General features: G+C 40.2%; 1 protein-coding gene across 1 annotated transcript in view; it reads right to left on the bottom strand.

Moving 5' to 3' along the window:
- The window catches only part of GPD2 (glycerol-3-phosphate dehydrogenase 2), a gene marked incomplete in the record, with an annotated part of 636,690 nt that overhangs the window by 134,933 nt on the left and 485,810 nt on the right, over window positions 1-15,947 (bottom strand). The window contains 1 exon segment of the mRNA XM_053698314.1: window positions 8,790-8,924. Coding sequence (XP_053554289.1) covers window positions 8,790-8,924 — 135 coding nt within the window.

Here is a 15,947-nt window from a genome sequence, read left to right as displayed (position 1 = left end):
GATTTTAGTTACTGTTGCTAAAATCATACTCCTCTTTTAACAGAACTCTTCATCACTTTCTGTTGTAGAGTAAATAGTACAAACCGGCACTATTTTAAAATAACAAACTCTTGATAGAAGAAATAAAACTACAACTAACACCACATACTCTTTACCATCCCCGTGGAGATGCTACTTGTTCAGAGCGGCAAAGAGAATGACTGGGGGGCGGAGCCAGAGGGGGAGCTATATGGACAGCTTTTGCTGTGCTCTCTTTGCCATTTCCTGTTAGGGAAGAGAATATTTCCCACAAGTAAGGATGAAGCCGTGGACCGGACCCACCAATGTAGGAGAAAATGCATTTAGTTTAGAGGCGGCCTTCAAGATCTAAGAAAACATAATTTATGCTTACCTGATAAATTTATTTCTCTTGTAGTGTATTCAGTCCACGGGTCAAGCATTACTTATGGGATATATTCCCTTCCCAACAGGAAGTTGCAAGAGGATCACCCAAAGCAGAGCTGCTATATAGCTCCTCCCCTCACATGTCATATCCAGTCATTCGACCAAAACAGGACAAGAAAGGAGAAACCATAGGGTGCAGTGGTGACTGGAGTTTTAATTAAAATTTAGATCTGCCTTAAAAAAGACAGGGCGGTCCGTGGACTGAATACACTACAAGAGAAATAAATTTATCAGGTAAGCATAAATTATGTTTTCTCTTGTTAAGTGTATTCAGTCCACGGGTCATCCATTACTTATGGGATACCAATACCAAAGCTAAAGTACACGGATGATGGGAGGGACAAGGCAGGAACTTAAACGGAAGGAACCACTGCCTGTAGAACCTTTCTCCCCAAAACAGCCTCCGAAGAAGCAAAAGTGTCAAATTTGTAAAATTTTGAAAAGGTATGAAGCGAAGACCAAGTCGCAGCCTTGCAAATCTGTTCAACAGAGGCCTCATTCTTAAAGGCCCAGGTGGAAGCCACAGCTCTAGTGGAATGAGCTGTAATTCTTTCAGGGGGCTGCTGTCCAGCAGTCTCATAGGCTAAACGTATTATGCTACGAAGCCAAAAGGAGAGAGAGGTTGCCGAAGCTTTTTGACCTCTCCGCTGTCCAGAATAAACGACAAACAGGGAAGAAGTTTGACAAAAATCTTTAATTGCCTGTAAATAGAACTTCAGGGCACGGACTACGTCCAGATTATGCAAAAGTCGTTCCTTCTTTGAAGAAGGATTAGGACATAATGATGGAACAACAATCTCCTGATTGATATTCCTGTTAGAAACTACCTTAGGTAAAAACCCAGGTTTAGTACGCAGAACTACCTTGTCTGAATGGAAAATCAGATAAGGAGAATCACAATGTAAGGCAGATAACTCAGAGACTCTTCGAGCCGAGGAAATAGCCATCAAAAACAGAACTTTCCAAGATAAAAGCTTAATATCAATGGAATGAAGGGGTTCAAACGGAACACCTTGAAGAACTTTAAGAACCAAGTTTAAGCTCCACGGCGGAGCAACAGTCTTAAACACAGGCTTAATCCTAGCCAAAGCCTGACAAAAAGCCTGGACGTCTGGAACTTCTGCCAGACGTTTGTGTAAAAGAATAGACAGAGCAGAAATCTGTCCCTTTAACGAACTAGCAGATAAGCCCTTTTCTAAACCCTCTTGTAGAAAGGACAATATCCTAGGAATCCTAACCTTACTCTATGAGTAACTCTTGGATTCGCACCAATATAAATATTTACGCCATATCTTATGGTAAATTTTTCTGGTAACAGGTTTCCGTGCCTGTATTAAGGTATCAATAACTGACTCCGAGAAGCCACGCTTTGATAGGATCAAGTGTTCAATCTCCATGCAGTCAGCCTCAGAGAAATTAGATTTGGATGATTGAAAGGACCTTGTATTAGAAGGTCCTGCCTCAGAGGCAGAGACCATGGTGGACAGGACGACATGTCCACTAGGTCTGCATACCAGGTCCTGCGTGGCCACGCAGGCGCTATCAGAATCACCGATGCTCTCTCCTGTTTGATCTTGGCAATCAGTCGAGGCAGCAGCGGAAACGGTGGAAACACATAAGCCATGTTGAAAACCCAAGGGGCTGCTAGAGCTTGGCGTTCTGGCGAGACGCCATGGGATCCAGTTCTGGTTTGCCCCAACGATGAACCAGCTGAACGAACACCTCCGGATGAAGTTCCCACTCCCCCGGATGAAAAGTCTGGCGACTTAGAAAGTCCGCCTCCCAGTTCTCCACGCCTGGGATGTAAATCGCTGACAGGTGGCAAGAGTGAGACTCTGCCCAGCGAATTATCTTTGAGACTTCTAACATCGCTAGGGAACTCCTGGTTCCCCCTTGATGGTTGATGTAAGCCACAGTCGTGATGTTGTCCGACTGAAATCTGATGAACCTCAGTGTTGCTAACTGAGGCCAAGCTAGAAGAGCATTGAATATTGCTCTTAACTAAAGAATATTTATTGGGAGGAGTTTCTCCTCCTGAGTCCACGATCCCTGAGCCTTCAGGGAGTTCCAGACTGCGCCCCAACCTAGAAGGCTGGCATCTGTTGTTACAATCGTCCAATCTGGCCTGCGAAAGGTCATACCCTTGGACAGATGGACCCGAGAAAGCCACCAGAGAAGAGAATCTCTGGTCTCTTGATCCAGATTTAGTAGAGGGGACAAATCTGAGTAATCCCCATTCCACTGACTTAGCATGCATAATTGCAGCGGTCTGAGATGCAGGTGCGCAAATGGTACTATGTCCATTGCCGCTACCATTAAGCCGATTACTTCCATGCACTGAGCCACTGACGGGTGTGGAATGGAATGAAGGACACGGCAAGCATTTAGAAGTTTTGATAACCTGTACTCCGTCAGGTAAATTTTCATCCCTACAGAATCTATAAGAGTCCCTAGGAAGGAAACTCTTGTGAGTGGTAATAGAGAACTCTTTTCCACGTTCACCTTCCACCCATGCAACCTCAGAAATGCCAGAACTATCTCTGTATGAGACTTGGCAATTTGAAAACTTGACGCTTGTATCAGAATGTCGTCTAGATACGGAGCCACCGCTATGCCTCGCGGTCTTAGCACCGCCAGAAGTGAGCCCAGAACCTTTGTAAAAATTCTCAGGGCCGTAGCTAATCCGAAGGGAAGAGCTACAAACTGGTAATGCCTGTCTAGAAAGGCAAATCTTAGGTACCGATAATGATGTTTGTGAATCGGTATGTGAAGGTAGGCATCCTTTAAGTCCACTGTGGTCATATACTGACCCTCTTGGATCATGGGTAAGATGGTTCGAATAGTTTCCATTTTGAATGATGGAACTCTTAGGAATTTGTTTAAGATTTTTAGGTCCAAGATTGGTCTGAAGGTTCCCTCTTTCTTGGGAACCACAAACAGATTTGAGTAAAATCCTTGCCCTTGTTCCGTCCGCGGAACTGGGTGGATCACCCCCATTACTAGGAGGTCTTGTACACAGCGTAGAAATGCCTCTTTCTTTATTTGGTTTGCTGATAACCTTGAAAGATGAAATCTCCCTTGTGGAGGAGAAGCTTTGAAGTCCAGAAGATATCCCTGAGATATGATCTCCAACGCCCAGGGATCCTGGACATCTCTTGCCCACGCCTGGGCGAAGAGAGAAAGTCTGCCCCCCACTAGATCCGTTTCTGGATAGGGGGCCCTCCCTTCATGCTGTCTTAGGGGCAGTAGTAGGTTTTCTGGCCTGCTTACCCTTGTTCCAGGACTGGTTAGTTTTCCAGGCCTGTCTGTAACGAGCAACAGTTCCTTCCTGTTTTGGAGCGGAGGAGGTTGATGCTGCTCCTGCCTTGAAGTTTCGAAAGGCACGAAAATTAGACTGTTTGGGTTTTGATTTGGCCCTGTCCTGAGGAAGAGTATGACCCTTACCTCCAGTAATGTCAGCGATAATTTCTTTCAAGCCGGGCCCGAATAAGGTCTGCCCTTTGAAAGGAATATTAAGCAATTTAGATTTAGAAGTCACGTCAGCTGACCAGGATTTAAGCCATAGCGCTCTGCGCGCCTGGATGGCGAATCCGGAGTTCTTAGCCGTTAGTTTAGTTAAATGTACAATGGCATCAGAAACAAATGCATTAGCTAGCTTAAGTGCTTTAAGCTTGTCCATAATTTCATCCAATGGAGCTGTGTGAATGGCCTCTTCTAGAGACTCAAACCAGAATGCCGCAGCAGCAGTGACAGGCGCAATGCATGCAAGAGGCTGTAAGATAAAACCTTGTTGAACAAACATTTTCTTAAGGTAACCTTCTAATTTTTTATCCATTGGATCCGAAAAAGCACAACTATCCTCCACCGGGATAGTGGTACACTTAGCTAAAGTAGAAACTGCTCCCTCCACCTTAGGGACCGTCTGCCATAAGTCCCGTGTGGTGGCGTCTATTGGAAACATTTTCCTAAATATAGGAGGTGGGGAAAAGGGCACACCGGGTCTATCCCACTCCTTGCTAATAATTTCTGTAAGCCTTTTAGGTATAGGAAAAACGTCAGTACACACCGGCACCGCATAGTATCTATCCAGCCTACATAATTTCTCTGGAATTGCAACTGTGTTACAGTCATTCAGAGCTGCTAAAACCTCCCCTAGCAATACACGGAGGTTCTCAAGCTTAAATTTAAAATTAGAGATCTCTGAATCCGGTTTCCCTGGATCAGATCCGTCACCCACAGAATGAAGCTCTCCGTCCTCATGTTCTGCAAACTGTGACCCAGTATCGGACATGGCTCTCAAAGCACCAGCGCGCTCTGTATTCATAATAGTAGCCATGTCTTGTAAAGTGATTTGTATGGGCGTCTCTGATGTACTTGGCGCCACAATATCACGCGCCTCCTGAGCGGGAGGCGAAGGTACTGACACGTGAGGAGAGTTAGTCGGCATAACTTCCCCCTCGCTGTCTGGTGATAATTCCTTTACAGATAAAGACTGACCTTTATTATTTAAAGTGAAATCAATACATTTAGTACACATATTTCTATGGGGCTCCACACTGGCGTTCAAACATAGTGAACAAACAGATTCATCTGTGTCAGACATGTTTAAACAGACTAGCAATGAGACTAGCAAGCTTGGAAAACACTTAAAATAAATTTACAAGCAATATAGAAAACGCTACTGCGCCTTTAAGAAGCACAAAAAACTGTCATAGTTAAAATAACAATGAACCAAATCAGTTATAGCAACCAAATTTTCAAAGTAAATGTATTAAGTTAGCAGAGCATTGCACCCACTAGCAAATGGATGATTAACCCCTTAATATCCAAAACGGATAATCAATAGAGCAAAAAAACGTTTTTAACACAGTCAAACACACTGTCACAGGTCTGCTGTGACTGATTACCTCCCTCAAAATGACTTTTGAAATCCCTTGAGCTCTCTAGAGACGTCCTGGGTCATGCAGGAAGAAGCAGGAAGACTGTGACTGAATTTTTACTGCGCAAAAAAAAGTGCTAAAATAGGCCCCTCCCACTCATTATTACAACAGTGGGAAGCCTCAGTTAACTGTTTCTATGCAGAAATATAAGTCAGCCATGTGGAAAAATTCATGCCCCAATAAGTTTTATCACCAATGTACCTAACAAAAACGATTAAACATGCCAGTAAACGTTTTAAACATCCTTTTTTTAAAGAGTATGTATTTCTATTGATAAGCCTGATACCAGTCGCTTCTACTGCATTTAAGGTTCATTACATTACTTCAGTATTAGCAGCATTTTCTTAGTCAAATTCCATTCCTTAGAAAATTACTTTACTGCACATACATTAATCAGCCTGATACCAGTCGCTATCACTGCATTTAAGGCTTTACTTACATTACTTCGGTATCAGCAGTATTTTCTTAGTCAATTCCATTCCTTAGAAAAATATTTTACTGCACATACCTTATTTGCAGGAGACCCCGCACGCTATTCCCTTTCTGAAGTTACCCCACTCCTCAGAATGTGCAAGAACAGCCAGTGGATCTTAGTTACTTCTGCTAAGATCATAGAAAACGCAGGCAGATTCTTCTTCCAAATACTGCCTGAGAAAAAAACAGCACACTCCGGTGCCATTTAAAAAACATAATTTATGTAAGAACTTACCTGGTAAATTCATTTCTTTCATATTAGCAAGAGTCCATGAGCTAGTGACGTATGGGATATACATTCCTACCAGGAGGGGCAAAGTTTCCCAAACCTCAAATGCCTACAAATACACCCCCCACCACACCCACAAATCAGTTTAACGAATAGCCAAGAAGTGGGGTGATAAGAAAAAAGTGCGAAGCATAAATATAAGGAATTGGAATAATTGTGCTTTATACAAAAAAATCATAACCACCACAAAAAAGGGTGGGCCTCATGGACTCTTGCTAATATGAAAGAAATGAATTTATCAGGTAAGTTCTTACATAAATTATGTTTTCTTTCATGTAATTAGCAAGAGTCCATGAGCTAGTGACGTATGGGATAATGACTACCCAAGATGTGGATCTTCCACGCAAGAGTCACTAGAGAGGGAGGGATACAATAAAGACAGCCAATTCCGCTGAAAATAATCCACACCCAAAATAAAGTTCAAATCTTATAAAGAAAAAAACTGAAATTATAAGCAGAAGAATCAAACTGAAACAGCTGCCTGAAGTACTTTTTTACCAAAAACTGATTCAGAAGAAGAAAACACATCAAAATGGTAGAATTTAGTGAAAGTATGCAAAGAAGACCAAGTTGCTGCTTTGCAAATCTGATCAACCGAAGCTTCATTCCTAAACGCCCAGGAAGTAGAAACTGACCTAGTAGAATGAGCTGTAATCCTTTGAGGCGGAGTTTTACCCGACTCGACAAAAGCATGATGAATTAAAGATTTCAACCAAGATGCCAAATGGCAGAGGCCTTCTGACCTTTCCTAGAACCGGAAAAGATAACAAATAGACTAGAAGTCTTTCGGAAATTCTTAGTAGCTTCAACATAATATTTCAAAGCTCTAACCACATCCAAAGAATGCAATGATTTCTCCTTAGAATTCTTAGGATTAGGACACAATGAAGGAACCACAATTTCTCTACTAATGTTGTTAGAATTCAAAACCTTAGGTAAAAATTTAAAAGAAGTTCGCAACACCGCCTTATCCTGGTGAAAAATCAGAAAAGGAGACTCACAAGAAAGAGCAGATAATTCAGAAACTCTTCTGGCAGAAGAGATGGCCAAAAGGAACAAAACTTTCCAAGAAAGTAATTTAATGTCCAATGAATGCATAGGTTCAAACGGAGGAGCTTGAAGAGCCCCCAGAACCAACACTGCACGCTGAGAGGAAAACCGGGCTGCTGCGGAGCGCATATCAACGTAGAATCTAGCACAAACTTACTTCACCACCTCCATAGGAGGCAAAGTTTGTAAAACTGATGTGTGGGTGTGGTGGGGGGTGTATTTGTAGGCATTTGAGGTTTGGGAAACTTTGCCCCTCCTGGTAGGAATGTATATCCCATACGTCACTAGCTCATGGACTCTTGCTAATTACATGAAAGAAATAACAAACTTTTGATTGAAGAAATAATTAAGTATAAAACACCACACTCCTCTCACGACCTCCATCTATGTTGAGGGTTGCAAGAGAATGACTGGGTATGACATGTGAGGGGAGGAGCTATATAGCAGCTCTGCTTTGGGTGATCCTCTTGCAACTTCCTGTTGGGAAGGGAATATATCCCATAAGTAATGGATGACCCGTGGACTGAATACACTTAACAAGAGAAATTAGCATATGAACCTCCTAGGTTTAGCTTTCAACTAAGAAAACCAAAAGAACAAAGCAAAATCGGTGATAAAAGTAAATTGGAAAGTTGTTTAAAATTACATGTCATATTTGAATCATGGAAGGTTTTTTTGGACTTGACTGTCCCATTAAATAGTATATGGCCACAAAACTGCACCTGCAGTTAACACGTTGTCATCTGCTGCATCCCAATGCAAGAATGTCATCTCCAACAGTTAGGATTGGGGCTGGCTTAGGGTTAAAACCTTTGGATGACGGAGACGGTTGGCAACAATGGCAACTGCAATATTCTTGGACAAGCAACAATGATGCAACCACACTTTGGCTGCCATAATATTGTTTCAGATGGACATTCTTAATGGGAACCACATCAAATTCTGGATTTTAGTAAAACAAAACACTAAAAACATTTTATAAGCATAGTATTGACTAGACATTTGCATTCAGTAGTTTTGCTAGCTGCCGAATGCGGATGAAGGCGGCTGCTCGTGGCATTCAGATCTTTTCGGAGCTCGATATATTCTTGTGAAAGTGCAACGAAATTTCACAAGAAGAAACCCAGCTCCGAAAAGAGTTAAATGCAGTGAGCGGCCACCTTCATCCGCATTCGGCAGATAACAAAACTGCTGAATGCACATGTCTAGTATTGAGGTTATTACCCACCTCCCTCTAGTCATCAGTACTGCAATGTTGAAATGTAGGCTTTATTACAATCAACTATTGACGTTTTACATGTGTGCATCAATTCTCCTTCAGGTACCTGCAGTGAAACTTAGGTTCCAAAATGGCGGTGGCAACCATAATAAGAGGGAGGTGCACAAAATGTATTTCATATTAAAAAAAAAGAAGTATGGTAAACTGCAGGGTGACTATGTCTTTTTAAATTAAACATGCATAACAATTCCAACAAGAGGAAATATTTCCGTATGCAATTTAACTTTGAGAGGCAAAACACCCAAGTATTTCATGCACAAATGATTTCATACAGAAAGTTTCTAAAGAAATGTAAGTTTTATGAGGACAGCACCTGCTATTGTCACAAGACCACTCTCCCCAACATCAACAACATGATTGCGAGATATGGACTGAGTGTCTGTGGAATTTGGGTTTGTAACCAATGGACGAATGCCACTCCAAGCTGCAAGCACATCTCCCCTTCGTACTGTAATTGAGAGAACAGACAGTTTGTTTAGTATTAAAAACATAATTTCAATTTCAAGACATACATATCTAAGGAATGTCTGTCTAGTCTGCCTAACTAAGGGCCAGATTAAAACTGGATATTAGAAGTTCATGGTAAATCCCATTTACCAGAGAATGGTTTGGAGAGGGTATGGAACCTAGTATAACAACAATAATACCTTATGTCATTTAGACAACATTTACATGTCATAACACAGTTTAAAAATTATATAAAACTACCTTTAAGTTAAATGTATAATACTTTTGTATACATAGTACCATCAGAAAGACAGTACTGTACTACTGTACTGTAATCAGAAATTTTATATTAATTGTTAAAAATACATATAGACTATTATTGGGATAGTAGAAAACAAAAAACAATCAAACCAAAGACAAAGGCAGAGAAGACTGTGACTTTCAGGTGGGGAAAAAAATATTTTTTGATCATTTTATTTAAAAAAAAATAATTAAAAAGTTTGGATTTAAGAATAAGTTTGGATTTTGGAATTCCGGATTTGGGATTTGCACCTACTTGTATATCTATCTATCTATCTATCTATCTAGGTATAGCAAGCTTTCGGAAGAGGAGGAGGTGTCGTAAAAATCATGAGGGGGGCTTAGGTAACAGGCGGACAGTGTCCAGTGTAGGAGAACAGACAGGGGAAATATATAGCTATACATAGAGCATATACTGACATAAAGTTATATATCAACATTGAATCAATATCTGTAGAGATGAGAAATTGTATATACAGGGGGAATACAAAAGTTAAAAAAAGACAAAAGTGTGGACATAGTCTTACCTGTGTACCTATGTATAAAGAATATGGAATACACAATGAAATTGACTAAATGAAAGTACATTACTAACATTTTTGATAATGTGCTAAGAATCCAGAGTCTTCTTAGCTATTCTGTGTTTTAAGATATAATCTGTAAATTCCATTGAATTGGTTAGTATTGCTTCAGACTTGATAAAGGAAGGAACTCTTCTGAAAGCTTGTCAACTTATAAATGTATAGTTAGTCCAATAAAAAAGTATCATTGCTCAATGCAATACTCTTGTTATTTTGATATCTAAATCTCTGGACTAACACGGCTACTCAAATCAACGTATATATATATATATATATATATATATATACACACATACATATACACACACACACACACACACATATATATATATATATATATATATATATATATATACATACACATACATACATACACACACATATATACACCCTCAACACTATGCACGCTTAAGAAACATATTAGCGTTTTTTATGTCTACAAGCCATACAGAATATATAATAATTGTGCAATGTGTTAGTTGTCAAAAATCTAATTGCAGCAGTATAAACACTTTAAACAAGCCTTCCTCGAAAGCAATGATCAATCTGAAGGAAAATAGCTGTTAATAGTAACATTTGAAATATAATAACATTTACCAGTCACAATTCAAAAGAAACAATTTTCTGATTAGTGCCAACGGTATTTGTATGTATAGCTGAATTGCCTAAGGGGGTATCTGATATTTTTGTGTTTTAGAAGCAAATTAAGCAGGAAACTTGTCTCCCTTTATATAAGAAATAAAAGATATAATGAACTTTACCTGGGGCAATAAGTGTTCAGGAAGAGAAGGCATCCCTGGTATGCCTGCCATTAGTGATTAACATTAGAAGAACTCTTACCACTGTGGTCATCCAGGTGGTTCTTGATTAGTTAAAAGGTTACTTTAGCTATACTGAACCACCTATTACAGCAGTAAGGTTTATAAAAAGTAACAATTTGATGCACAAAAAAAGCAAAATTAAATAACAAATAATAAATGATACACGTGAGCTAATTTAACTAAGTGAATTCATGTTTGATATTTAGAAAGATTAAATGGGACATATATTTATGTAAAAACATTATTCTAGGTTTAAGACCGCTACTATGGGGATTCAGCCTTTGTCTCACTGTCAATGCTCATTTTTTTGTGTAGTGGTCCACAGGATGAGGGTTAGTGTGATGCTAATAGAAAAGAGCAATCTCTCAAGACTAGGGATGACCAGCCACTTCAAATAAGAAGCTACATTCCATTAATCGAAAAATAAATAGATGCATACTTTTATGTAAACATAGTATTCTATACCACTAAACTACACATAAACCATCTCAGATGTACATGGGATTCACTTAGATAGAGCATTCAAACATTCACCAAACTCAAACTTTAAATTCAGATAAAATATAAAACAATACAAAATAATATTTTAAAAAAAGACAAACACTATAAATAACTTCTTGCTATATTGACAACATTAGAGAGCCCATAAATATTGAATTGTCCCTAGACAATGTACAAAATGATCTTTTACTTAAGTGTGAGGCACTCAATCAATACCTTATTAACAGCACCCACCAATATGCCATAGTCACCAATGCTAAATTATTTTTAGTGAACAATAAAGCAAGTAAAATAATGGCTAGATCCTTTAAACAGAAGAAATTTAAAGCATCTGTTTGCAATATTACAAGGAAAAAAATATGTCCTACCTACATGTCCTTATAAAGCCAACTCACTTATGTCGTATTACAGTAAGATCTACCAACTAAAGAAAGACTCTCCATCTGCCAGGACTAATGTCATAGATGATTACTTGCACCACACTGACCTTTACAAACTGACAGATTTAGACACACCAATAATGTTGCAGGAAGTGCTATAAGAGGCTATCAAGTCACTGACACACGGTAAAGCACAAGGCCAAGATGAGGTCACTCCTCAATTCTATCACTTATTTAAAACACAATTAGGTCCACAATTACTTAATCTTTTCCATTCTGTTGATCAAGGGACTAAATTCCCCAATTCTATGTTAGAAGCTTTGATTCCTGTTATACCTATTCCAGGGATATCCCCTGACCAGGTTAGCAATTACAGACCCAGCTCCCTTTAAAATATGGAACACAAACTATAAGTCAAAATCCTTGCAACCAGGATAAATAGTTTTCTCCCTACATTAATACATACATACCAGGGGGACTTCATTCCGGGCCGGGAAGTTAAAGACAATACTACTAGAGTGATTTGCTTAATATATAGAGCCTCGACCCTGGGTAACCATCCTAATAAACTTTTCTACCGCCGTGGACTGGCAATTTGTATGGCCCACTCTGTCAAGATTTGGGTTTTCTCCAAAATTTAAACAGAGACCTCAATCCTATACTCCAAAAACGATGGCTATAGTGCGAGTTAATGATACTCTTTCCAACACATTCCATATTATTGTACAAGGCATGAATGTCCTCTGTTCCCACTGCTTTTTGCATAAACAATGGAGGCTCATATACATAATTCTCCATAGGTACCAGATAAATCATTTGGGTCTCTAACCATTAAATTTCTGCTATATGCAGATGACATATTGCTCACATTGACTTCACCCTCAACCTCTCTTCCAGCCTTATTACGAATTCTAGATACTTCTAGATCTACCTCTCCACCCCTGCTCTCTCTCCCTCTGTCCTTTCTCATGTCAGCGACTGCTTATCTGGTATTTTTTCCTGGATGGCCTCTCACCACCTAAAGATTAACATGTCCAAGACTGAGCTCCTTCTAATCCCCCCTCAAGCTCTATGCCAAATTCTGACTTTTCTATCTCCGTTGACGGCATCATCATCTCCCCAATCCGGCTGCCTCAGCGTTACACTTGACTCAAATCTATCCTTCATCCCCCACATCCAATCACTTTCTTCATCCTGCCACAACCACCTACGCAATATTTCCAAGATTTCCCCCTTTTCTGAGCACTAACACAACAAAGCAAATAATCCACTCCCTTGTTATTTCCCGACTTGACTACTGCAATAACCTAGTTACTCGCCTTCCTCTTTCCCGCCTCTCCCCCCTTCAATCCATCCTAAATGCCTCTGCCAGGCTAATCCACCTTTCCCGTCCCTCTGTATCTGCTGCACCTCTCTTTGAGTCCCTTCTTTTGCTCCCCATTCACAGCAGTTTTAAATTCCAAATTCTCACCCTTACATAGAAAACTCTCACCAGCGCCGCTCCCCACTAGCTATCCTCTCTAATCAACAAGTATACTCCAACCCGCCCACTAAGATCCAATAATGACCTGCTCCTTGCATCTTCGTATATCACCTCTTCTCATGCTAGACTGCAGGACTTCTGTTGTGCAGCACCTACCCTCTGGAACACTCCCCTCATTCTGTCAGGCTTTCCCCTAATCTTTCTTCTTTTAAATGCTCCATGAAGACTTTTTTGTTCAGAGACGCTTGCCATCCAACTCAGTAATAAATTGATTTCACTTACCAAACATTTCCCTCATCTAACTATACATTAACATCTTTCTCAATCTTGCAGTCCTCAGCTCCTGTTTCTCAACCTCCTACTATTCTAGATTGTAAGTTTCCATGGGAATAGGGCCCTCAATTCCTCCTGTATGTGTTTTTAAAATTTTGTCTTGTCTCCTACAAGTTTTATATCATTGTTTTATTTAAATGAATTGTACCCATGGACAGCGCTGCAGAATATGTTGGTGCTTTATAAATAAAGTATAATAATAATAAAATACCTTTTATACATTTTTCTAGCTTCTCAGTCAATATGGATAAATCAGTCATTACGCCTATAAATGCCCCCAGCTGACATATCCTTTATTAATTCTCACACTTTCTTTATAATAACAGACTCTGTTAAGTATTTAGGAATACTAATTACCCCCATCTATTGTAGGGGTAATAAGCCTCACCTACAATAGATGTTTAACTTTAATTATACTGCACTTCGGCATGCAGTAACTACAATCCTGCCATGTCTGGGTCATGTTAATGCAATCAAAATGTCCATAATCTCCAAAATTCTTTATTTGTTCCAAATATTACTAATAGGACCCACAGCATTGTAAATATCATCCCTACAACAAGAGTTAAAAAAGAACATTTGGGCTAGAACTAGACTATGAGGCTACCTTATATCTAAGGAAGACAATACACACAGAGAGAAGAGCACTCTTAGGAACGAACAACCAGCTCAATAATTTGTTAGCTTGTTCTATCGAGATTTACCACCTGTGTGCAGCTTCTTTTTAGCCCAGTAATGCTTTTCACAGAGTAGAACTTTCCTGTAGTATATCAGTCTGATCCTGCCTATTATGGTTAGTCCAGTGCCGAAATACCAGGCAATTCCTCTCTGAATAAGGAATACAGCAACCCCAGACAATAGTTTCGGCCTTCATTGGGCCTCGTCAATGAGGTGCAGTCATATCCCTCTAAGCACACAGAGCAAACAGTCCACCTTTAGCTCCCCCTTTTTATAGAGGCACAATATACACAGAGAGAAGCGTGCTTTCAGGAATGGTTAACCAGCAATAACTTGTTAACTTGTTCTATGGCAATTTACCACCTGGGTGCAGCTTCTTTTTAGCCCAGTAATGCTTTTCACAGAGTAGAACTTTCCTGTAGTATTTCAGTCTGATCCCAACTATTAAGGTCAGTCCATCGCTGAAATACCAGGCAATTCCTCTCTGAACAAGGAACACAGCAACCCATTGATAGACTGCGTCTGCTAAAAGGTGACATTTGCTGGGTCCTCAAGGCAATAAGCACTTAACAAATCTCTTCCAACCCCCTAATAATGGAAACAACAAAAGTGTGGGATAAAGTTTTAAGCTCAACGAAATCACTTAAGGTGGTTGGGGTGGTTGGTGGTCGGGCATGGGTATGATTGCTCAAGTATATATCTCTGGTGGCTCTAAAAAAAAATGTTGTTGGCGGTACTAGTTTGGCATAGTAAGGAAGGTATCCTTGGTTTACTAATGAGGTCATCAGATGGACAGTAAGTGAATTAATGGTGATGATAGTTGGGATCTCACTGATATAAAGTTAAAATAAGTTAGGTATTCTGGTACACTAAGGGTAATAGTTTAACTGCTTAACAGAACGATAACTAAAAGAGTACTTGTAGATATATAGGGTACTGTACAGAGCATATTGGCACAGTGAAAGCATTAAGTGAAAACAGCAACAACAATGATTTATACACATTAAACAACTGTAAACAGTATGAATATGCTTCTTGTATATTTTGATATATATGAAAATGTTTTGGTAGGGGACATTACCTGGTGCTCTGGGGAAACATAAAGCCCCCTTCACGGGTCCAACCGCCAACCCGCGGAGCAAGGGCTGAGTCAGCAAGAGAACATTTAAGGTACCCCTGATATTATGAGCGTAGGCATTAGCGGTTATAATATAGAAGGAGCTATCATGAGGGCGTTGACTGTTACTTGGTCCCTGTGTTTGAAACAATGCTAGGTATAATATGAAAACAAGTGTTTTTATGAAAGTGGGTAAAATATAATTAAACAAAATGGGGTGTATTTAAACTTCACCTTAAAAACCTAGTATACCATGTGTGCTGATATGAGAGCTTGCATAAGGCTTCAGCTCCTGATTACAGTCTGTAAAAGACATCGTCCTAGCATCCAAGCTTAGGATATTATGGGTGCACGAGTGGTGCCGGACTGACGAACGTAAGGCTTTCAGGATATCCTGCAGCAACCGGCCCTCCATACATGATCAAGCCAGCAGAGTGTAGCGGCTAAGCTGGTTGCTCAGAGAAGACAGTGTAGGATCCATCTGTCATGATGTGGACAGATGAGGTGAAGATTGCGCTGGGGCCTGTGTGACCATCCGGGAGTCCCCCCCCCCAAGTTCCCGCCGAAACATGGCACTCAGCGGTTTGCCATCTGGTGGCAAGTACTCACTAGCTGCTTTGGCAGGCAACATCGACACCGATATAGTGATGTTTAGGTCTACTCCAGCTTGAGGCAGTTCCTTGGCTGCGGGGACGATGCCGCCGGCACAGAGAGTGAAGATCCTCTTTTTGAGTGCTGCCATGTGGTAAGTTGTCTGCAAGGTAGGTGATGAAGGCCTCTGCAGATGTAAGAGTATTATTAGAGTGTTAATTACTTCTGGTTCGTCTTGC

This window comes from Bombina bombina, chromosome 1 (genome assembly GCF_027579735.1).
Source record: "Bombina bombina isolate aBomBom1 chromosome 1, aBomBom1.pri, whole genome shotgun sequence".
Classification (NCBI taxonomy): Eukaryota; Metazoa; Chordata; class Amphibia; order Anura; family Bombinatoridae; genus Bombina; species Bombina bombina.
Note: the sequence above shows the minus strand (reverse complement) of the source record. Positions and strands in the feature narration are given on the sequence as shown.